Source organism: Bos indicus, chromosome 23 (genome assembly GCF_029378745.1).
Source record: "Bos indicus isolate NIAB-ARS_2022 breed Sahiwal x Tharparkar chromosome 23, NIAB-ARS_B.indTharparkar_mat_pri_1.0, whole genome shotgun sequence".
NCBI classification, from domain to species: domain Eukaryota; kingdom Metazoa; phylum Chordata; class Mammalia; order Artiodactyla; family Bovidae; genus Bos; species Bos indicus.
This window is the reverse complement of record NC_091782.1, coordinates 29,018,160-29,042,467: the sequence shown is the minus strand read 5'-3', so window position 1 is coordinate 29,042,467 and position 24,308 is coordinate 29,018,160. Positions and strand designations below refer to the sequence as shown.

Genomic DNA, 24,308 nt, shown 5'->3' with positions numbered 1-24,308 from the left:
TTTATCCTTCTGGCTACCTCTGTCACCTTCCTCCTTCTTCTCTTCTCTGTATAACTCCGTGAACATCTCTGAGTGGTCCAGTTGTGGAGTGCACATAAGGAAGTGACTACTGGCTAGCCCACTCTCTCCACTATTGATTCACTTCATCTCATTTGGGTCACCTCTAACTCCCTCCTCCCTCTTCTCTTCTCCATGTAACCCTGTGAACCTCTCTGAGTGACCCTCACCGTAGAGAAACTTTTCATCTTTAATGTAGATGTTTTATCAATGGTGCTGTATAGAAGGAGAAGCTTTGAAACTACTGTAAAAATAAGACTGATAACCGGAAGCAGGAGACTTAAGTCCAAACCCTGACTCCAGGGAACTCCTGACTCCAAGGAACATTAATTGACAGGAGCTCGTCAAATGCCTCCATACCGACACTGAAACCAAGCACCACACAAGGGCCAATAAGTTCCAGGGCAAGACATACCAAGCAAATTCTCCAGCAACAAAGGAACACAGCCCTAAGCTTCAAGATACAGGCTGCCCAAAGTCACCCCAAAACTATAGACATCTCATAACTCATTACTGGACATTTCATTGCACTCCAGAGAGAAGAAATACAGCTCCACCCACCAGAACACCGACACAAGCTTCCCTAACCAGGAAACCTTGACAAGCCACCTGTACAAACCCACACACAGTGAGGAAACGCCACAATAAAGAGAACTCCACAAACTGCCAGAATACAGAAAGGACACCCCAAACTCAGCAATTTAAACAAGATGAAGAGACAGAGGAATATCCAGCAGGTAAAGGAACAGGATAAATGCCCACCAAACCAAACAAAAGAGGAAGAGATAGGGAATCTACCTGATAAAGAATTCCGAATAATGATAGTGAAATTGATCCAAAATCTTGAAACTAAAATGGAATCACAGATAAATAGCCTGGAGACAAGGATTGAGAAGATGCAAGAAAGGTTTAACAAGGACCTAGAAGAAATAAAAAAGAGTCAATATATAATGAATAATGCAATAAATGAAATTAAAAACACTCTGGAGGCAACAAATAGTAGAATAACAGAGGCAGAAGATAGGATTAGTGAATTAGAAGATAGAATGGTAGAAATAAATGAATCAGAGAGGATAAAAGAAAAACGAATTAAAAGAAATGAGGACAATCTCAGAGACCTCCAGGACAATATTAAATGCTACAACATTCGAATCATAGGGGTTCCAGAAGAAGAAGACAAAAAGAAAGACCATGAGAAAATACTTGAGGAGATAATAGTGGAAAACTTCCCTAAAATGGGGAAGGAAATAATCACCCAAGTCCAAGAAACCCAGAGAGTCCCAAACAGGATAAACCCAAGGCGAAACACCCCAAGACACATATTAATCAAATTAACAAAGATCAAACACAAAGAACAAATATTAAAGGCAGCAAGGGAAAAACAACAAATAACACACAAGGGAATTCCCATAAGGATAACAGCTGATCTTTCAATAGAAACTCTTCAAGCCAGGATGGAATGGCAAGACATACTTAAAGTGATGAAAGAAAATAACCTACAGCCCAGATTATTGTACCCAGCAAGGATCTCATTCAAATATGAAGGAGAAATCAAAAGCTTTTCAGACAAGCAAAAGCTCAGAGAATTCTGCACCACCAAACCAGCTCTCCAACAAATACTAAAGGATATTCTCTAGACAGGAAACACAAAAAGGGTGTATAAACTCGAACCCAAAACAATAAAGTAAATGGCAACGGGATCATACTTATCAGTAATTACCTTAAACGTAAATGGGTTGAATGCCCCAACCAAAGACAAAGACTGGCTGAATGGATACAAAAACAAGACCCCTACATATGTTGTCTACAAGAGACCCACCTCAAAACAGGGGACACATACAGACTGAAAGTGAAGGGCTGGAAAAAGATTTTCCATGCAAATAGGGACCAAAAGAAAGCAGGAGTAGCAATACTCATATCAGATAAAATAGACTTTAAAACAAAGGCTGTGAAAAGAGACAAAGAAGGTCACTACATAATGATCAAAGGATCAATCCAAGAAGAAGATATAACAATTATAAATATATATGCACCCAACACAGGAGCACCACAGTACGTAAGACAAATGCTAACAAGTATGAAAGGAGAAATTAACAATAACACAATAATAGTGGGAGACTTTAATACCCCACTCACACCTATGGATAGATCAACTAAACAGAAAATTAACAAGGAAACACAAACTTTAAACGATACAATAGACCAGTTAGACCTAATTGATATCTATAGGACATTTCATCCCAAAACAATGAATTTCACCTTTTTCTCAAGCGCACATGGAACCTTCTCCAGAATAGATCACATCCTGGGCCATAAAGCTAGCCTTGGTAAATTCAAAAAAATAGAAATCATTCCAAGCATCTTTTCTGACCACAATGCAGTAAGATTAGATCTCAATTACAGGAGAAAAACTATTAAAAATGCCAACATATGGAGGCTGAACAACACGCTGCTGAATAACCAACAAATCACAGAAGAAATCAAAAAAGAAACCAAAATTTGCATAGAAACGAATGAAAATGAAAACACAACAACCCAAAACCTGTGGGACATGGTAAAAGCAGTCCTAAGGGGAAGGCTCATAGCAATACAGGCACACCTCAAGAAACAAGAAAAAAGTCAAATAAATAATCTAACTCTACACCTAAAGCAACTAGAAAAGGAAGAAATGAAGAACCCCATGGTTAGTAGAAGGAAAGAAATCTTAAAAATTAGGGCAGAAATAAATGCAAAAGAAACAAAAGAGACCATAGCAAAAATCAACAAAACCAAAAGCTGGTTCTTTGAAAGGATAAATAAAATTGACAAACCATTAGCCAGACTCATCAAGAAACAAAGGGAGAAAAATCAAATCAACAAAATTAGAAATGAAAATGGAGAGATTACAACAGACAACACAGAAATACAAAGGATCATAAGAGACTACTATCAACAATTATATGCCAATAAAATGGACAACGTGGAAGAAATGGACAAATTCTTAGAAAAGTACAACTTTCCAAAACTGGACCAGGAAGAAATAGAAAATCTTAACAGACCCATCACAAGCACGGAAATTGAAACTGTAATCAAAAATCTTCCAGCAAACAAAAGCCCAGGTCCAGATGGCTTCACAGCTGAATTCTACCAAAAATTTAGAGAAGAGCTAACACCTATCCTGCTCAAACTCTTCCAGAAAATTGCAGAGGAAGGTAAAGTTCCAAACGCATTCTATGAGGCCACCATCACCCTAACACCAAAACCTGACAAAGATCCCACAAAAAAAGAAAACTACAGGCCAATATCACTGATGAACATAGATGCAAAAATCCTTAACAAAATTCTAGCAATCAGAATCCAACAACACATTAAAAAGATCATACACCATGATCAAGTGGGCTTTATCCCAGGGATGCAAGGATTCTTCAATATCCGTAAATCAATCAATGTAATACACCACATTAACAAATTGAAAAATAAAAACCATATGATTATCTCAATAGATGCAGAGAAAGCCTTTGACAAAATTCAACATCCATTTATGATAAAAACTCTCCAGAAAGCAGGAATAGAAGGAACATACCTCAACATAATAAAAGCTATATATGACAAACCCACAGCAAACATTATCCTCAATGGGGAAAAATTGAAAGCATTTCCTCTAAAGTCAGGAACAAGACAAAGGTGCCCACTTTCACCATTACTATTCAACATAGTTTTGGAAGTTTTGGCCACAGCAATCAGAGCAGAAAAAGAAATAAAAGGAATCCAGATTGGAAAAGAAGAAGTAAAACTCTCACTATTTGCAGATGACATGATCCTCTCCATAGAAAACCCTAAAGATTCCACCAGAAAATTACTAGAACTAATCAATGACTATAGTAAAGTTGCAGGATATAAAATCAACACACAGAAATCCCTTGCATTCCTATACACTAATAATGAGAAAATAGAAAGAGAAATTAAGGAAACAATTCCATTCACCATTGCAACAGAAAGAATAAAATACTTAGGAATATATCTACCTAAAGAAACTAAAGACCTATATATAGAAAACTATAAAACACTGGTGAAAGAAATCAAAGAGGACACGAATAGATGGAGAAATATACCATGTTCATGGATTGGAAGAATCAATATAGTGAAAATGAGTATACTACCCAAAGCAATTTATAGATTCAACGCAATCCCTATCAAGCTACCAACAGTATTCTTCACAGAGCTAGAACAAATAATTTCACAATTTGTATGGAAATACAAAAAACCTCGAATAGCCAAAGCGATCTTGAGAAAGAAGAAGGGAACGGGAGGAATCAACCTACCTGACTTCAGGCTCTACTGCAAAGCCACAGTTATCAAGACAGTATGGTACTGGCAGAAAGACAGAAATATTGATCAATGGAATAAAATAGAAAGCCCAGAGATAAATCCACGCACATATGGACACCTTATCTTTGACAAAGGAGGCAAGAATATACAATGGATTAAAGAGAATCTTTTAACAAGTGGTGCTGGGAAATCTGGTCAACCACTTGTAAAAGAATGAAAGTAGACCACTTTCTAACACCATACACAAAAATAAACTCAAAATGGATTAAAGATCTAAATGTAAGACCAGAAACTATAAAACTCCTAGAGGAGAACATAGGCAAAACACTCTCCGACATACATCATAGCAGGATCCTCTATGACCCACCTCCCAGAATATTGGAAATAAAAGCAAAAATAAAGAAATGGGACCTAATTAACCTTAAAAGCTTCTGCACATCAAAGGAAACTATTAGCAAGGTGAAAAGACAGCCTTCAGAATGGGAGAAAATAATAGCAAATGAAGCAACCGACAAACAACTAATCTCAAAAATATACAAGCAACTCCTACAGCTCAACTCCAGAAAAATAAACGACCCAATCAAAAAATGGGCCAAAGAACTAAATAGACATTTCTCCAAAGAAGACACACAGATGGCTAACAAACACATGAAAAGATGCTCAACATCACTCATTATCAGAGAAATGCAAATCAAAACCACTATGAGGTACCATTTCACACCAGTCAGAATGGCTGCGATCCAAAAGTCTACAAATAATAAATGCTGGAGAGGGTGTGGAGAAAAGGGAACCCTCTTACACTGTTGGTGGGAATGCAAACTAGTACAGCCACTATGGAGAACAGTGTGGAGATTAAAAAACTGGAAATAGAACTGCCTTATGATCCCGCAATCCCACTGCTGGGCATACACACTGAGGAAACCAGAAGGGAAAGAGACACGTGTACCCCAATGTTCATCGCAGCACTGTTTATAATAGCCAGGACATGGAAGCAACCTAGATGCCCATCAGCAGATGAATGGATAAGAAAGCTGGGGTACATATACACAATGGAGTATTACTCAGCCATTAAAAAGAATACATTTGAATCAGTTCTAATGAGGTGGATGAAACTGGAGCCTATTATACAGAGTGAAGTAAGCCAGAAGGAAAAACATAAATACAGTATACTAACGCATATATATGGAATTTAGAAAGATGGTAACAATAACCCTGTGTACGAGACAGCAAAAGAGACACTGATGTATAGAACAGTCTTATGGACTCTGTGGGAGAGGGAGAGGGTGGGAAGATTTGGGAGAACGGCATTGAAACATGTAAAATATCATGTAAGAAACGAGATGCCAGTCCAGGTTCGATGCACGATACTGGATGCTTGGGGCTAGTGCACTGGGACGACCCAGAGGGATGGTATGGGGAGGGAGGAGGGGGGAGGGTTCAGAATGGGGCACACATGTATACCTGTGGCGGATTCATTTTGATATTTGGCAACTCTAATACAATTATGTAAAGTTTAAAAATAAAATAAAATTAGAAAAAAAATAGTAAAAAAAAAAAAAAAGAAAACAGTATGGAGGGTCCTTAATAAGTTAAAATAGAACTGCCATATGATTCAGCAATTCCACTTCTGAGTATTTGTCCAAAGAAAATGAAAAAACTAACTTGATAGATATATGCACCCCCATGTTTATTGCATCGTTATTTACAACAGTCCACATATAGAAACAGTTTGTGTCCATCAGCAGATAAATGGATGAAGATGTGGTGTATGTATAGAATGGAGTACTGTTCAGCATAAAAAGATGGATGGACTTTGAGGGGATTATGTCAAGTGAAATAAGCTAGACAAAGACAAATACCACATTATCTCACTTAAATTGGAATTTAAAAAAAAAAAAAAAAAAAGAAAGCAACAACCCCCAAAATCCAAGATACAGAGCATAGACACAGAGAACAAATTGGTGGTTGCCAAAGGTTGAGGGTGGGAGTTGGGCAAAATGGATGAGGGGCATCGAAAGGCACAAACTTCCAGCTGTAAAACAAATGAATCATGGGGATGTAGTGTACAGCATGGCAACTATAGTTAATAATGAGAGAGTAGATTTTAAAGGTTTTTGTCATAAGAAAAAAATTCTGTAACTATGTATGGTGAGGAATGTTAACCAGACTTACTGTGGTCATTCTTTTATGAAGTATACAAGTATCAAATCATTATGTTGTACACTTGAAACTAATATAATGTTCTATGTCAATTTTACCACAGTAAGAAAATTAAAAAAAGAAAAAGGAACTGGGTAGCAAGTTGTGTGGTCTTTCCTCAGCATAAACAAAAGCCTAAGTGTAGTTTGTATGGAGGAAGATTGTTCTTCTAAAGATTCTCTACCAGAGTAAATTTTAAGACCAGAAATAATAGAGAGAGTAATAGGATTTCCAAGCAACTAGATATGAGAAATATGAGAGGAACTTACTCATGGGTGATTCTTTAGTTGTAACTGAAATGAAAACACAGATAAGAAGAATTAGTGTTATTCTGTGAGAAAGAGAAAACAGCTCTTTAAGAGTTTTCATTATCAGAAAAATGCATAATTATATAAAAAATTTAAAATTGTGTTTTTATAATATGTGTATATATGTTTTAAAATTAAAAACTTTATTGGCCTATAATGAAATTTAACCATATGACTTAATTCTTTATACCCCCAATTCCCTCCCTAAAGAATCAAGCACTTTCAGAAATTTCAAAAGATGTTTTGTTTTCTGGTGTCATTTTTTTTGTCTTTAAAAAAATGGAACTATAGCTAACTTACAATATTATGTTGGTTTCAGGTACTCCATAGTGATTTGACATTTGCATACATTACAAATCTGTCCCCATACACAGTTATTACAACATTAATGACCATATTTCTTATGCTGTATATTGCATGTCTGTAACTTATTTATTTTGTAATTGGAGCTTTGTGCCTCTTAATTCTCTTCACTTATTTGGCTCAGCCTTCCACCCTCTCCCCTCTTGTAATCACTCATTTTTTCTCTGTATCTACAAGTTTGTTTTTATTTTGTTTGGTTTTTTAGGTTCTACATATAACTGAGATCATGCAGTATTTGTCTTTCTTTGTCTGGCTTATTTCACTTATCATAATACCCTCTTGACTTCCCTGGTGGCTCAGATGGTAAAGCATCTGCCTACAATGCCAGAGACCCGGGTCCAATCCCTGGGTTGGGAAGATCTCCTGGAGAAGGAAATAACCCACTCCAGTATTCTTGCCTGTAAAATCCCATGGATGGAGGAGCCTGGTAGACTACAGTCTATGGGATCGCAAAGAGTTGGACACGACTGAGCGCCTTTTTTTTTTTTTTTTTAATATCCTCTAGGGCAACCCACTCCAGTGTTCTTGCCTGGAGAATCCCAGGGATGGGGTAGCCTGGTGGGCTGCCGTCTATGGGGTCGCACAGTGTCGGACACGACTGAAGAGACTTAGCAGCAGCAGCAGCAGCAGCAGGTTTATTTATGTTGCATGTGGCAAGATTTCATTTTTTTAAAAGCTCAGTAATATTCCATTGTGTATATGTGTGTGTGTTCATCAACAGACAAATGAATAAAGAAGATGTAGTATATATATATTATTGATCTACATCAATAGACAAATGAATAAAGGTTCTATATATATATATATTAAATGAACACTTAGGTTGCTTCCATATCTTGGCAATTATAAACAGTGTTGTAGTGAACATTGGGGTACACTTTTCAAACTAGTATTTTTGTTTACTTCGAGTAACTACTTAGAAGTGAAGTTGCTGGATCATATGGCATTTTTATTTTTAATTTTTTAAGGAAACTCCATACTGTTTTCCATAATTCTGCACCAACTTACAATCCCACCAACAATACATGAGGGTACCCTTTTCTTCATATTCTTGCCAAAACATGTTATTTTATTTATTTACTTTTATTGATAGCCTAAAGATGGGCACAATAAAGGACAGAAATGGTATTGACCTAACAGAAGCAGAAGATATTAAGAAGAGGTGGCAAGAATACACAGAAGAACTGTACAAAAAAGATCTTCATGACCCAGATGGTGTGATCACTCACCTAGAGCCAGACATCCTGGAATGTGAAGTCAAGTGGGCCTTAGAAAGCATCACTACGAACAAAGCTAGTGGAGGTGATGGAATTCCAGCTGAGCCTCAAATCCTAAAAGATGATGCTGGGAAGTGCTGCACTCAATATGCCAACAAATTTGGGAAACTCAGCAGTGGCCACAGAACTGGAAAAGGTCAGTTTTCATTCCAATCCCAAAGGAAGGCAATGCCAAAGAATGCTCAAACTACTGCACAATTGCACTCATCTCACATGCTAGCAAAGTAATGCTCAAAATTCTCCAACCAAGGCTTCAACAGTATGTGAACCGTGAACTTCCAGATGTTCAAGCTGGTTTTAGAAAAGGCAGAGGAACCAGAGATCAAATTGCCAACATCTGTTGGATCATTGAAAAAGCAAGGGAGTTCAAGAAAAACATCTATTTCTGCTTTATTAACTATGCCAAAGCCTTTGACTGTGTGGATCACAACACTCTGAGGAAAATTCTTCAAGAGATGGGAATACCAGACCACCTGACCTGCCTCTTGAGAAATCTGTATGTAGGTCAGGATGCAACAGTTAGAACTGGACGTGGAACAACAGACTGGTTCCAAATAGGAAAAGGAGTATGTCAAGGCTGTATATTGTCACTCTGCTTATTTAACTTATATGCAGAGTACATCATGTGAAATGCTGGGCTGATGAAGCACAAGCTGGAATCAAGATTGCCAGGAGAAATATCAATAATCTCAGATATGCAGATGCCACCACCCTTATGTCAGAAGGCAAAGAAGAACTGAAGAGCCTCTTGAAGAAAGTGAAAGAAGAGAGTGAAAAAGTTGGTTTATTTTATTTTTTTTAAATTTTATTTTATCTTTAAACTTTACATAATTGTATTAGTTTTGCCAAATATCAAAATGAATCCGCCACAGGTATACATGTGTTCCCCATCCTGAACCCTCCTCCCTCCTCCCTCCCCATACCATCCCTCTGGGTCATCCCAGTGCACTAGCCCCAAGCATCCAGTATCGTGCATCGAACCTGGACTGGCATCTCGTTTCATACATGATATTTTACATGTTTCAATGCCATTCTCCCAAATCTTCCCACCCTCTCCCTATCCCACAGAGTCCATAAGACTGTTCTATACATCAGTGTCTCTTTTGCTGTCTCGTACACAGGGTTATTGTTACCATCTTTCTAAATTCCATATATATGCATTAGTATACTGTATTGGTGTTTTTCCTCTGGCTTACTTCACTCTGTATAATAGGCTCCAGTTTCATCCGCCTCATTAGAACTGATTCAAATGTATTCTTTTTAATGGCTGAGTAATACTCCATTGTGTATATGTACCACAGCTTTCTTATCCATTCATCTGCTGATGGACATCTAGGTTGCTTCCATGTCCTGGCTATTATAAACAGTGCTGCGATGAACATTGGGGTACACGTGTCTCTTTCCCTTCTGGTTTCCTCAGTGTGTATGCCCAGCAGTGGGATTGCTGGATCATAAGGCAGTTCAGGCCTGTGCACGGAAAAAGTTGGTTTAAAGCTCAACATTCATAAAAGGAAGATCATGGCCTCTGGTCCCATCACTTCATGGGAAATAGATGGGGAAATAGTAGAAACAGTGACAGACTTTATTTTTTTAGGCTCCAAAATCACTGCAGATGGTGACTGCAGCCATGAAATAAAAAGACACTTACTCCTTGGAAGAAAAGCTATGACCAACCTAGACAGCATATTAAAAAAAGAGACATTACTTTGCTAATGAAGGTCCATCTAGTCAAAGCTATGGTTTTTCCAGTAGTCATGTATGGATGTGAGAGTTGGACTATAAAGAAAGCTGAGCACTAAAGAATTGCTGCTCTTGAACTGTGGTGTTGGAGAAGACTCTTGAGAGTCCCTTAGACTTCAAGGAGATCCAATCAGTCCATCCTAAAGGAAATTAGTCCAGAATATTCATTGGAAGGACTGATGCTGAAGCTGAAACTCCAATACTTTAGCCACCTGATGTGAAGAACTGACTCATTGGAAAAGACCCTGATGCTGGGAAAGATTGAAGGCAGGAGAAGGGAACAACAGAGAATGAGATGGTTGGATGGCATCACTGACTTGATGGACCTGAGTTTGAATAAGCTCCGGGAGTTGGTTGGTAACGTATGGGGAAGCCTGGCATGCTGCAGTCCATGGGGTCACAGAGTCAGACATGACTGAGCGACTGAACTGAACTGAATTGATTCTGGTGCCTATCTCATTGTTGATTTGCATTTCTTTGATAATTAATGATATTCAGCATCTTTTCATGTACCTTTTGGCCATTGCTATGTCTTCTTTGGGAAAACTGTGTATTTAGGTCCTATGCCCATTTTTTAATTGTGTGTGTGTGTGTTTTTTTTTTTTCCGGAGGGAGTTTGTTCTTTTTAGATGTTGAGTTGATTGAATTCTTTGTATGTTTTAGATATTAGCCTTTTATCACGTATCATTTGCATATATCTTCTCTCATTCAGTGAATTGCCTTTTTGTTTTGTTGATAGTATCTTTGATGTGCAGAAGCTTTTTAGTTTGAGGTAGTCCTGTTTGTTTACTTTTGCTTTTATTTCCCTTGTTTAAGGAGACATACTCCTGAAATATTGCTAAGAGTGATGTCAAAGAGTATACTGCCTATGTTTTCTTCCATATTTTTTATGGTTGAATATCTTACATTTAAGTCTTTAATTAAAGTTTATTTTTGATTTTATTTTTGTGTATGGTGTGATTAAGTCCAGTTTGACCCTTTTGTGTGTGGTTATTCAGTTTTCCGACCACCATTTACTGAAAGAAAGTGAAAGTTGTTCAGTCATGTCCGATTCTTTGTGACTCCATGGACTGTAGCCTGCCAGGCTTCTGTGTCCATGGAATTCTCCAGGCAAGAATACTGAAGTGGGTAGCTGTTCCCTTCTCCAGGGGATCTTACCAACCCAGGGGTCAGACCCATGTCTTCCGCGTTGCAGGCAGATTCTTTACCATCTGAGCCACCAGGGAATTCTTCATTACATATTCTTGGCCTCTTTGTTTTAAATTAATTGATCAAATATCCATGGGTTCATTGCTGGGTTCTCCTTTTCTTTTGATCTGTATGTCTGTTTTTATGCTAGTATCATATAGTTATGAATATTATAACATAATAAAGTTTGAAATCAGAGAGCATTTAAGCTTTAAGAATTTTGTTTCAAATTTTCTTCTGCTTGCATCCCTCTGTTATTTCTTAGACATAATAGTTTAGCCTTTTAAAATAAGTCTTTTCTCTCAATTTAATGGGTTCCCAAGCATGCCTGGAGGAAAATGAAATTTTAATTTTCAGCCTCAGTATCCCAATAGTTCTCTTAATAACAAGATTTATGAAAGTGTAGGAAAGGAAATATTTTCTTTTTCTTAAGAGAGCAAAATGTCTCTTGGTGGTAAGCAATATAGAGGGAACTTACCCGTTTGTGTTGATACAGTTCCTATAGAAACAAATACAAAAACACATATAAGTTAACTTATAGGTGATACAGCAATTATTTCTAACTTTTAAATGACAGATGCAAATCTAGAAATGAAATGATGACAGATGGAGAACACAAAGAACTCGTGTTAATTGATATGAAAACACAATATTTGAGATTCAAAAGAGGAACTTACTGACAGGTTTTGAAGTCACAACTGAGATAAGAAGAAAAAGAAAAATACAGGCATTTGTTGCCCATTAGGAGGAAATTAATTTTCTTTTATATATTTTTAAAATCATACTACAGAATTCAAAATTACATAAGTTATTTAAGTCAAACTTATCCCATATCAAAGTTTATATGTATTTTAAAAGTAAGATTATTTTATGTGAGTAAAAACAGCAATTCTCTGACCATTTCCTTCTTGCCCTTAATTTCCTTTCCATTTTCATCTCTTTGGAGTGTCAATTTAACTAATATTTGGTTATAGAAGGTCTATTTTAGGATTAAAAAATATGGATAATGTATAAAGGCTTCCTACTATGGGCAACTGTGCTTAGCCTCTTTTTTTCTACCCTTCTCCAATTCAATTTCCATGAACCTATCTTTTAAAGAAACCTGTTGAACATTTTTTTTTTTTTTTGTAAATCAGTATATTTTGTTAGCAACATCATAATTATGTGAATTATTTTTATTGCTGAGTCATAATATTCTAGCTTTCATATGCAAAATTTTCTTTTCTCTGAGGTAATTCTTTGTTTTTTTTTGGATTTCTTACATAGATTTAGAAGATTTTTGCCTTTTGTTATTTTTCCTCAGTCATTTAAGTGAGTTTCTGGAGGGAAAAGATGGCATCATATTCAATTATCTTTTTAGTAAATATATTTTATTTTTTAATTTTTTGGCCATGCTGTGTGGCTTTTGTTGGATCTTAGTTCCCGACCAAAGGTTGAACCCAGGCTTTTGACAGTCAGAACATAGAGCCCTAACCACAGGACCACCATTGAATTTTCCATATTTAGTTAACTTAATATGGGTTCTGATATTCTTCTTTGGTGATTATACAATTAAAAATGATCACATTCCAAAATTGCAAATGCTTCGCAATTAGTGATCCAAATTATCCCAAGATTAAAAATAGAAAGAGAAGGTACTTAGTGAAAAAATAAAAATATTTCTAAGTTAGAGTGATTTAAAAATTGAAGTTACAACTTGCAAAACTCAAAAGTTTTCCTTTTCACAAACAGAATGTGCAGATTTCAAAACTAACTTACAGATGGATTTTGAAGTCTCAACCAAAACATGAACAAAACCAATGTAAAATTCTTTGCTTAATGAAAGAAAACGAGGTTTTCTTGTAATATTTTTGATTTAGTCACAATGCAAAATGGACATACTCAAATATATTATTAATGTTTACTTGTTTATGAAAGTCATATGTTTTCTAATTTTAAAGTCAAGTCATTTTATAGGTGTGTAGCAAAAGTAATTAGTTCCTTAGTGAATATATTCATAGTCGGATTTTTCTCCTCAAAGGCAGTTGTGTGCAATCTCTTTTTCTGGGATTTACAAGAAATATTTCAAAACTGCTTTCTTGATATGTGGTTTCTTGTATTTTTAGTTTTAAATATCATGTACTGATTTCTTACTCTCAAGATTAGGCATTCTTGTTCCTCCACTAAACATATGTGATAGCCATATTTTAAGGTAAATCCAATGAGTCACACTCTTGTGTAACACACTCCACTTGAGTGAGAATAGACCCTATAGTTAATAGCAGTTGGTGAAGGTTATAGGACAGTCACTACCATGATAGTGTTACAGAATCTATGGCTTAGTTCCAGGGGCTGGAGTGAGATTCTGCTGGCCTTGAGGATGTAAACTTATACGTTGTGCAAGCATCTTTGAGAGAATAAGGTGGGAAGGAATTTGGAAGTCTCTAACATCTGAGAGTGGCCTCAGTTGACAGCCAGTAAGAAAGTGGACACCTCACAAAAGAGACACATAGTATATTGTGAAATAACCTAACAAACATGACATTTTAGTTATAGAAGTGAGGCAGAGAGAATAGGGCAGGCACTAAAGGGAATGTTAAATGAAATAAAAGGAAAATAATTCCTGATGGAAGTATGGAAGTATGGTCATTTGGGATGCAATGAGCATAACACAAATTAGAAGTAAGTAAATATTATATGTTTAAAAATAATGAAAAGGCATTATCAGGTTAAAATAAATGCTGATTTAAAATACATCTTAGCAAAAATGAAAGATGAAAATCACATGGCCATCTCAAAAGATAGAGAAAAAACATTTGACAAAATTAAACATTTATTTATGATAAAAACTCTCAACAAAGTGGAAACAGAGGGAATGTACATTATCATAGCAAATACCACATATGACAAACCCACAGCTAATATTACACTCAGTAGTGAAAAGCTGAGAGCATTTCCTTTAGAATCGGGTACAAGACAAGGATGTCCACTCACACCACTTTTACTCAGCATAGTTTTGGAAGTCCTAGCCACAGCAGTTAGACAAGAAAAAGAAATAAAGGGATCCAAATTGGAAAGGAAGGAATAAAACTATCACTGTTTGTGGGTGACATAATGCTATTTTTAAAAAATCCTAACTGGGATGACCCAGAGGGATGGTATGGGGAGGGAGGTGGGCGGGGGGGTTCAGGATGGGGAACATGTGTACACCCATGGCAGATGCATGTTGATGCATGGCAAAACCAATACAATATTGTAAAGTAAAAAAAAAAAAAAAAAGAAAAAAAAATCCTAATGATACCACTGGAAAGCTATTAGGACTCATCAATGAATTCAGTAAAATTTCAGGATATAGAATTATTATATGGAAATCTGTTGCATATCTATACACTAACAATGAACTGTCAGAAAGATAAAGGAGACAATCCCTGTATCCAGGGCTCCTTTGATACAACTTTTCCTGAGAATATTAAATTGTGGGATGAAAGAAGCTTGATTGAGAGAAGTAGAAGAGATGATTTATATAGACTTATTTTTAACAAACTTTCAGCTGATCATCCTGCCTTCATTTCCACCTTTACATGGTTCATTAAATGTTACCCAGTCTGGAAATTCTGAGTCCTCTGGTTCTACTGTTAGACTTAATTCTCTTGAATTTTATGGGATTCATGTTTTGTCTTAGCTAAGTTAGTTATTACTCATCCATCTGCTTTTAAACTTGAATAGTTTTGTTTCAGATTTTCATCTGCTTATTTCTTTTGTTATTTCTAGACATCATAGTTTTGCCTTAAATTCTTTTTCTGTTATTTAATGTGTTTCCAGGAGTGCATGGAGGAAAATATAGTTTTTCAAGTGTTCATTTTCAACCTAAAGTACTCCAGTATTACACTTATAATAATGGGATTTAAACTGTTACAACAGTCATCACTCTATAATTAAAATATTTTTCTACTCATCAGATATCAAAGTGTACTAGTAATAAGAGATAGATAAGGAGCTTACTGGTTTGTCCTGAGGTAGTCCCTACAGAAACAAACACAAACAGACATATAAGCTAACAAAGGTATTATTTTCTCCAGTTCTCTAAATAGTATATTTACAAAGCTAGAAATGAAGACAACTAAAGTATGCAAGTATTCCTTGTAGGTTGTTTTCAACACAGGATATTTGAGATTTAAAAGAAAACTTACCAACAGGTTTTGAAGTGACAGCTGAAATAGGAAAAAAAAAAAAAAAAAAGGGCATTTATTATCTCTTAGAAGACTACTTTTCCTTAATATTGTTCTGAAAGTAACCTATAGAATGCAAAGTTTGCATGAATTATTTAAGTTTAATTTTTATTAAAGCAAATGTATTTATTTTTTTTTAATTTATTTACTTATTTGGCTGTGTTGGGAACTTCATTGTGTCACGCAGGCACTTTCATTGTGGTGCACAGGTTCAGTAGTTGCAGCATGCAAGCTCTCTAGTTGTGGTGAGTGGGTTCAGCAGTTGTGGTATGTGGGCTTAGTTGCCCTGAAGCATGTGGGACCTTAGTTCCCCAACTAGGGATTGAACCTGCGTCCCCTGTATTGCAGGCAAATTCCTAAACCCTGGACCACCAGAGACATCACCACACGTACTTATTTGAAAAGCCAAATTATTGAAGTTAAAACCACCAGTTCTCTTACTCATCCATTCTTATCTGTTATTTTCTTTTACTTATGTTAGATAGGTAGAATAGGGAAAAGGAGTCCAAAATGGCGGTGGCTTAAAGACAAGGAAGGGAAAAGCCCGCGAAAATAGAACTAAAGAAGGTCTGAGGACCAGAGTGAGGACCTCAGGTAAAACAAACAACACTCCTGGCTGGCCCAATTACATAGGACAGGCCCAGGGAGAGAAAAACATATAAATAGAGGAGCCAAAGCTAGCCCTCTCTCTCTCTCTGTCCCGCTCTGGGGCGCTCTTCTCCTCGTGTCTTTGGATAGTGCCCTCACGCCTCGAAGATGGATTTTCCTGCTATCTTCTAAATAAAATAGAGCTGTAACACTGAGCTGTAACACTGATTTGTCTAAGAGCCATAACATGGTCCATTCGAGACCTGAAAGCTATAACATGGTCTATCCAAGACTTGAGAGCTGTGACACGCCGAGAGGGCTTTAATGTCCGTCACTCCAAATCTTTATTGTGACGAGACAAAGAACCGAGGAACATACACTCGCGTGACTGTTTTGTTTCAGATTTTCATCTGCTTATTTCTTTTGTTATTTCTAGACATCATAGTTTTGTCTTAAATTCTTTTTCTGTTATTTAATGTGTTTCCAGGAGTGCATGGAGGAAAATATAGTTTTTCAAGTGTTCATTTTCAACCTAAAGTACTCCAGTATTACACTTATAATAATGGGATTTAAACTGTTACGACAGTCATCACTCTATAATTAAAATATTTTTCTACTCATCAGATACCAAAGTGTACTAGCAATAAGAGATAGATGAGGAGCTTACTGGTTTGTCCTGAGGTAGTCCCTACAGAAACAAACACAAACAGACATATAAGCTAACAAAGGTATTATTTTCTCTGGAGAAAATATTTACAAAGCTAGAAATGAAGACAACTAAAGTATGCAAGTATTCCTTGTAGGTTGTTTTCAACACAGGATATTTGAGATTTAAAAGAAAACTTACCAACAGGTTTTGAAGTGACAGCTGAAATAGGAAAAAAAAAGGGCATTTATTATCTCTTAGAAGACTACTTTTCCTTAATATTGTTCTGAAAGCAACCTACAGAATGCAAAGTTTGCATGAATTATTTGTTTAATTTTTATTAAAGCACATGTATTTATTTTTTTAAAATTTACTTATTTGGCTGTGTTGGGAGCTTCATTGTGTCATGCAGGCGCTTTCATTGTGGTGCACAGGTTCAGTAGTTGCAGCATGCAAGCTCTCTAGTTGTGGTGAGTGGGTTCAGCAGTTGTGGTATGTGGGCTTAGTTGCCCTGAGGCATGTGGGAGCTTAGTTCCCCAACTAGGGATTGAACTTGTGTTCCCTATATGCAGGCAAATTCCTAAACCCTGGACCACCAGAGCGTAACCACACATACTTATTTGAAAAGCCAAATTATTGAAGTTAAAACTACCAGTTCTCTTACTCATCCAGTCTTACCTGTTATTTTCTTTTACTTACATACTTTTATGAGGGAGGACTTTAGAACTAATATTTAGTTGTGGAATAATTGTATGATATTTCATAATTTTTCTATTTTGGGTAATGAAAATTTTTAAAGAAGGAAGACTTCTGAACTTATTCTGAAACCAGTATCACCCTGATACCAAGACTAGGCAAAGTGATACAAATAAGAAAATTACAGCTCAGTATCACCTGATGAAATAGATGCAAAAATCCTCAATAAAATATTCAGCAATGTCAACTTATTGACATGTTTGAAAGCCACAACTGAAATAGGAAGACAAATAAAAGTATAGGTATTTGTTCATTAGAAGGTGACTACTTTTACTTTGGATCTTCCCTGGTGGCTCAGTGGTAGAGAATATGCTGGCCAATGCAGGAGACTCAGGAGATATGGGTTTGATTTCTGGGTCAGGAAGATCCCCTGGAGAAGGAAATGGCAACCCCCTCCACTATTTTTGCCTAGGAAAGTCCCATGGACAGAGGAGACTGGTGGGCTACAGTCTATGGGGATGTAAAAGAGTCTGACACAACTGAGCAACTAAACAACAACTTTTACTTTATATCTTTCTAAAATTATGCACTGGAATTCAAAATTTACCTTAATTTATTAATTTTATATATCAAAGTACCTGTATGTATTTTAAAAGTCAAATTGTTTTATAAAATTAATATGCCAGGCCTCTTACCAATCAAATCTTACTCCTTGTTTCTTCTTTCATTTTCACTATGTTAAGGAGGTTTGGCTATTGAGTGATATTCAATACTAGAGTATATACAAGATATTATATGATTTTTACAATTTGAACAAAGTACACTAGCTTCCTTTTGTGGAAATCAAGGTTTTACCTCTTTTTCTACCCTCTCTCTTGCTCTTTCTCCAACAAAGTCATGTCACATTAAAAAGAAAATCAATATGTTAGCAATACCATGATCATAAAACAATCTTTGTAGTTGAGCCATGTGTCAGTTTTCTTGTGCAAACTTTTCTTTGACCTGCAGTTAATTTCTGCAATCTTTCCTGTTTTCTTAAAATGTCTTACAGGTTTGTGGTTTTTATAATTTGCTTAGCCATTTTTGGGAAGATCCCCTGGAGAAGGAAATGGCGATCCACTCCAGTATTCTTTCCTGGAAAACCCCATGGATGGAGGAGCCTGGTAGGCTACAGTCCATGTGGTCGCAAAGAGTCGGACATGTCTAAGTGACTTCACTTTCACTTTCACTTTAGCCATTTTAGCAAGCTTCAGGAGGGTAGAGAAGAAAGTGCCCAGCTTTTGATTTGTATAATATTGTCTCTGATACTGGTCATGGGTAGTTTTACAATCAGAAATGGTAATACATGGAAAGCTCAAATCCTCACAGTTAGCAGACCAGATCACCCACAGCTTAGAAACACAAACAGAGGGTACTAATAGCTTCTAGGGTTTTTCCTAGAATACAAATAATAACATTAGTGTAACTTGTCTGAGATAAGATTATATTTTTATTCTCTGATCTATTCTAGAGAGGTTTTTAATATGTAAATTATAATGGCTTGAGGGTGAAAAGTTTCATTTGGGAGACTAAAGCATGCAGGGAAGATTGAAAATGGACTTACTAATGGATTAATGGATTCTGGTATCTCAACTGAGACACACACAAAATAAACAAATGCAAATTGTTCAGTTCAGTTTTCAGTTCAGTCACTCAGTTGTGTCCGACTCTTTGCGACCCCATGAATCACAGCACGCCAGGCCTCCCTGTCCATCACCAACTCCCGGAGTTCACCCAGACTCACGTCCATCGAGTCAGTGATGCCATCCAGCCATCTCATCCTCTGTCGCCCCCTTCTCCTCCTGCCCCCAATCCCTCCAAGCATCAGAGTCTTTTCCAATGAGTCAACTCTTCGCATGAGGTGGCCAAAGTACTGGAGTTTCAGCTTTAGCATCAGTCCTTCCAAAGAAATCCCAGGGCTGATCTCTTTCAGAATGGACTGGTTGGATCTCCTTGCAGTCCAAGGGACTCTCAAGAGTCTTCTCCAACACCACAGTTCAAAAGCATCAATTCTTCGGCGCACAGCTTTCTTCACAGTCCAACTCTTACATCCATATATGACCACTGGAAAAACCATAGCCTTGACTAGACGGACCTTTATTGGCAAAGTAATGTCTCTGCTTTTCAATATGCTATCTAGGTTGGTCATAACTTTTCTTATGTCTTCATAAGAAAGTCTTTTAATTTCATGGCTGCAGTCACCATCTGCAGTGATTTTGGAGCCCCCAAAAAATAAAGTCTGACACTGTTTCCACTGTTTCCCCATCTATTTCCCATGAAATGATGGGACCAGATGCCATGATCTTCATTTTCTGAATGTTGGGCTTTAAGCCAACTTTTTCACTCTCCTCTTTCACTTTTATCAAGAGGCTCTTTAGTTCCTCTTCACTTTCTGCCCTAAGGGTGGTGTCATCTGCATATCTGAGGTTATTGATATTTCTCCTGGCAATCTTGATTCCAGCTTGTGCTTCCTTCAGCCCAGCATTTCTCATGATGTACTCTGCATATAAGTTAAATAAGCAGGGTGACAATATACAGCCTTGACGTACTCCTTTTCCTCTTTGGAACCAGTCTGTTGTTCCATGTCCAGTTCTGACTATTGCTTCCTGACCTGCATACAAACTGTTACTTGACCCTAAAAAATAGACTAGTTTTCTCCAATAGGATATCATGATGAAGGGAATGCAATATTGTCACAATCAGATGGTATTATTAAAATTCAATTGTAATAAAATAGATTAAAAAAATTAAAAAGTCAGTTGTATTTTTTTAAATTTATTTATTTTAATTGGAGGCTAATTACTTTACAATATTGTATTGGTTTTGCCATACATCAACATGAACCCACCACGGGTGTATAAATGTTCCCCATCCTGAACCCCCCTCCCACCTCCCTCCCCGTACCATCCCTCTGGGTCATCCCAGTGCACCAGCCCCAAGCATCTTGTATCCTGCATCAAACCTGGACTGGCGATTCGTTTCATATATGATATTATACATGTTTCAACGCCATTCTCCCAAATCATCCCACCCTCTCCCTCTCCCACAGAGTCCATAAGACTGTTCTATACATCTGTGTCTCTTTTGCTGTCTCGCATACAGGGTTAGTGTTACTATCTTTCTAAATTCCATATATATGTGTTAGTATACTGTATTGGTGTTTTTCTTTCTGGCTTACTTCACTCTGTATAATAGGCTCCAGTTTCATCCACCTCATTAGAACTGATTCAAATGTATTCTTTTTAATGGCTGAGTAACACTCCATTGTGTATATGTACCACAGCTTTCTTATCCATTCTTCTGCTGATGGACATCTAGGTTGCTTCCATGTGCTGGCTATTATTTAATCATACTTTTTTCTTTTCTGTATTTCTGACGCTCTGACATCTGAGACCTTGCTGCCCCTTCCAGGCCTAGCCAATTCCTTGATACCTTAAAATAACTCTCTTGCCAGCATAACTTTAATATGCAAACTAACAAATCCAGAACCTATACCCCAAAACCACTTCCTTTATTGGGCTCTTGTATTCTTAGCCACTGTTTCCCTGCCTTAATTTCCCTGGAACCAGGTATCAGACAATTAGGTGCAACTGCTATACCCAGGAGCTTGCTGAAATTCTTCAAATTAGCCATTCCTAGAACTGTTTAGCTTGTTTACTGTCCTGCTCATTTCCAGGAAAGCTGTAATAAAACCTCTTGCCTGGACCGCCCTTCCCCTATTGTATTCCCTTTACTCCCTCTATCTTCTTCCAGACCCTGATGATTCCCCATGTGGCCTTGCCTAATATGGTATGTCCTGTCCTCTGGGGACCTGTGAGTTACAAACCATGTTTTCACTGTAGTCGTCTACTTATCTATTGGCCTTATCACACATAAATAATAATAAACCCTACAGATTAAAACACCAACTTTGTATGCTTATATTGGTTCCTTACACCAACCATTTGAAATCAGATTTGCTCTTTCAAATAAGCATAGGCTTCTTTTGTTGGAAATAACTTTCTGAAAGTGTGATTTCTTTACTTGTTTTATACAGTATTTACTGACTTTCTACTAAGATGAGACCTTCCTGTTCATTTACTCAGTACCTCAGTTCCTTTACCTTTCTGTGGTATTTAGAATTGCCCTAGTCACCCCTTGTTAAATGCCCTCCCTTTGAGTGAAGGAAGAACCTTTGACTTGCTTCCAGCTTAGAAACATGGCCAAAGCCATAGTATAGTCACTCCCATGATCATGTTGCATTATTTAAGACTCTCTGTTAGCAGATAAAATTGAGAGATTCTGCTGCTGGGCTTTGAAGAAGTAAGCTACCTAGTTGTGAGACTACCTGTGTGAGGGCAGTGGGGCAAAAAACATCAGGGTTTCTGGGATTTGAGTGTCCCCAGGTGACATCCAGTAAGACATAAGGGACCTTAGAGAAGATATATAAGATATCACAAAATCATCTAACAAGCACAAAGTATTAGTCATACATGGATGGGGGAGAGAATGGTTCAAAAGTATTAAAAGATTTTAAAGGGAATAAAAACAAATTTTTTGAAGGAAGCGTAGAAATGCAGGAAAGAATCAAGAAAGAATTAAATATGTGGGCTGCTACTGCTAAGTCACTTCAGTTATGTCTGACTCTGTGCGACCCCATAGACGGCAGCCCACCAGGCTCCCCCATCCCTGGGATTCTCCAGGCAAGAACACTGGAGTGGGATGCCATTTTCTTCTCTAACGCATGAAAGTGAAAAGTGAAAGTGAAGTCGCTCAGTTGTGTCCGACCCTCAGCGACGCTATGGACTGCAGCCTTCCAGGCTCTTCCATACATGGGATTTTCCAGGCAAGGGTACTGGAGTAGGATGCCATTGCCTTCTCCAAAATATGTGGGCAAACATAAGTAAACATATATTGCAGTTAATTTTTACATTCTTTTATGCTTTCTTAACATGTTTTATAAGTTTGTGACTTTTGTTATTTTCCTGTCATTTTTGTGAATCTCAGGAGGGAAAAGAAGTACCCCTTTTCAATTTATTTCATAAGGACTCTGATACTCTCTACATAGAATTTTTTACAATCAGAAATAGTGACATATATAAAGTTCAAAACCCTTGCAGTTAGCAGACCAAATCACCATAGATTAGACACAGAAGAAAGAAACTTACTGGGTTGTTGTGAGATATGTCCTATAAAAGGAAAAAACCCACAGATAAACATGTAAGCTAGCTTAAAGATAACATGACTATTTTCTCTAATTCTACAAAAGATAAATTAATAAAGCTAGGAATAATGATGACCAGAGAATGCAAAAGTCACATAAATGGTTATGAAAACACATAAGGTTTGAGCTTCAAAAAGGAAACAGGTTTTGAAGTCACAATTGTAACAGAAAGAAAATTGTAGGGTTTGATTGCCATTTGAAGGAGTTTACTTTTAAAAAACAGCTTTTTAAAATCAATCTATAGAATGCAAAGTTTATATGACCAATTTTTCTTATATCAAAGTACATCTTTATTTTAAAAATAAAATTGTTTTACATAGGTAAAAATATCAGTTTTCTTACTCATTCCTTTTCATCTCCAGTTTTTCTTTTACTCTTTTGGGGGGCTAGCTATATTTGGTCATAGAATTCCTAAATAATATTTCATGTTTTTTCAAATTTGGAAGATGTAGATTGGTTTTCTACTATGCAGAAGGCTTTATCTTTTTTTTTTTTAAAGGGATTTTTTTTTTTTTTTACTTTCTCTTTCTGATATTTTATTGGTTTATAAATACAAGAGTTTTCTGTATATTAAACTTGTATTATGCAACTTCACTGGAGTCACTTATTAGTTCTAGTAGTTTTTGGGTGGAGACTCTAGAGTTCTCTACGTAGATTATCATGTCAGCTGCACAGTGACAGTTCTACCATCTTCCTTTCCAGTTTTGGTACTTTCAGTTTTTTTCTTGTCTGATTGGTGAAGCTAAGACTTCCAATGCTGTGTTAAATAGAAGTGGTTAGAGTGGGCATCCTTATCTTGTCTTTGAATTTAATGGGAAAACTTTCAACTTTTCTCCATTGAGTATGATATTTGCTGTGTTTCTCATAAATAACCTTTATCATGTTTAGATATGTTCCCTCTATAACAATTCTGATGAGAGGTTTTTAAAATTGTGAATGAATGTCGAATTTTGTCAAGTATTTTTTTCTGTGTCTATTAGGATGATTATGTAGTTTTTGTCTTTCCTTTTGTTAATGTGCATCACACTGATTTGTGAATGTTGAACCATCCTTGTGACCTTGGAATAAATCCAGGTTGATCATGGTTATTTATCCTTTTTATATTTTGTTGAATTTCATTTGCTAATATTTTATTGAGGATTTTTTTGTTCTATATTCATCAAAGATTTTGGCCTGTAATTTTCTTTTTTTGTAGCGTCTTTGATTTTGGTATCAGGTTAATGGTGGCCTCATAAAAGAGTGACTTTGGACGTGTCCCCTCCTCTTCAATTATTTGGAATAGTTTGGGAAGGATAGGTATAAGATCTTCTTTATATGTTTAAAAGAATTCTCCAGTGAAGCTATCTGGTCCTAAACTTCAGTTTGCAGGGAGTTTAAAAAATAACAGATTCTATTTCACTTCTAAAAATCGGCCTGTTCAAACTGTTTGTTTTTCTTGACTTGGTCTTGGCAGGCTGTGTGTTTCTAGAAATTTGTCCATTTTTCTCT

The 24,308-nt window shown here is 36.6% G+C and overlaps 1 protein-coding gene across 1 annotated transcript in view; it reads right to left on the bottom strand.

Annotated features, from left to right (window-relative positions):
• Positions 1-21,250, bottom strand: part of LOC139178833 (cylicin-2-like) — an 84,564-nt gene extending 63,314 nt beyond the window's left edge. Inside the window, exons 1-6 of the mRNA XM_070777619.1 lie at positions 21,113-21,250; positions 17,084-17,104; positions 16,904-16,924; positions 15,610-15,630; positions 15,422-15,442; positions 11,919-11,939 (exon numbers count right to left, since the gene is read on the bottom strand). Coding sequence (XP_070633720.1) covers positions 11,919-11,939; positions 15,422-15,442; positions 15,610-15,630; positions 16,904-16,924; positions 17,084-17,104; positions 21,113-21,250 — 243 coding nt within the window. The remainder of the gene's footprint in view (positions 1-11,918; positions 11,940-15,421; positions 15,443-15,609; positions 15,631-16,903; positions 16,925-17,083; positions 17,105-21,112) is intronic.
• Positions 21,251-24,308: the final 3,058 nt, after the last annotated feature.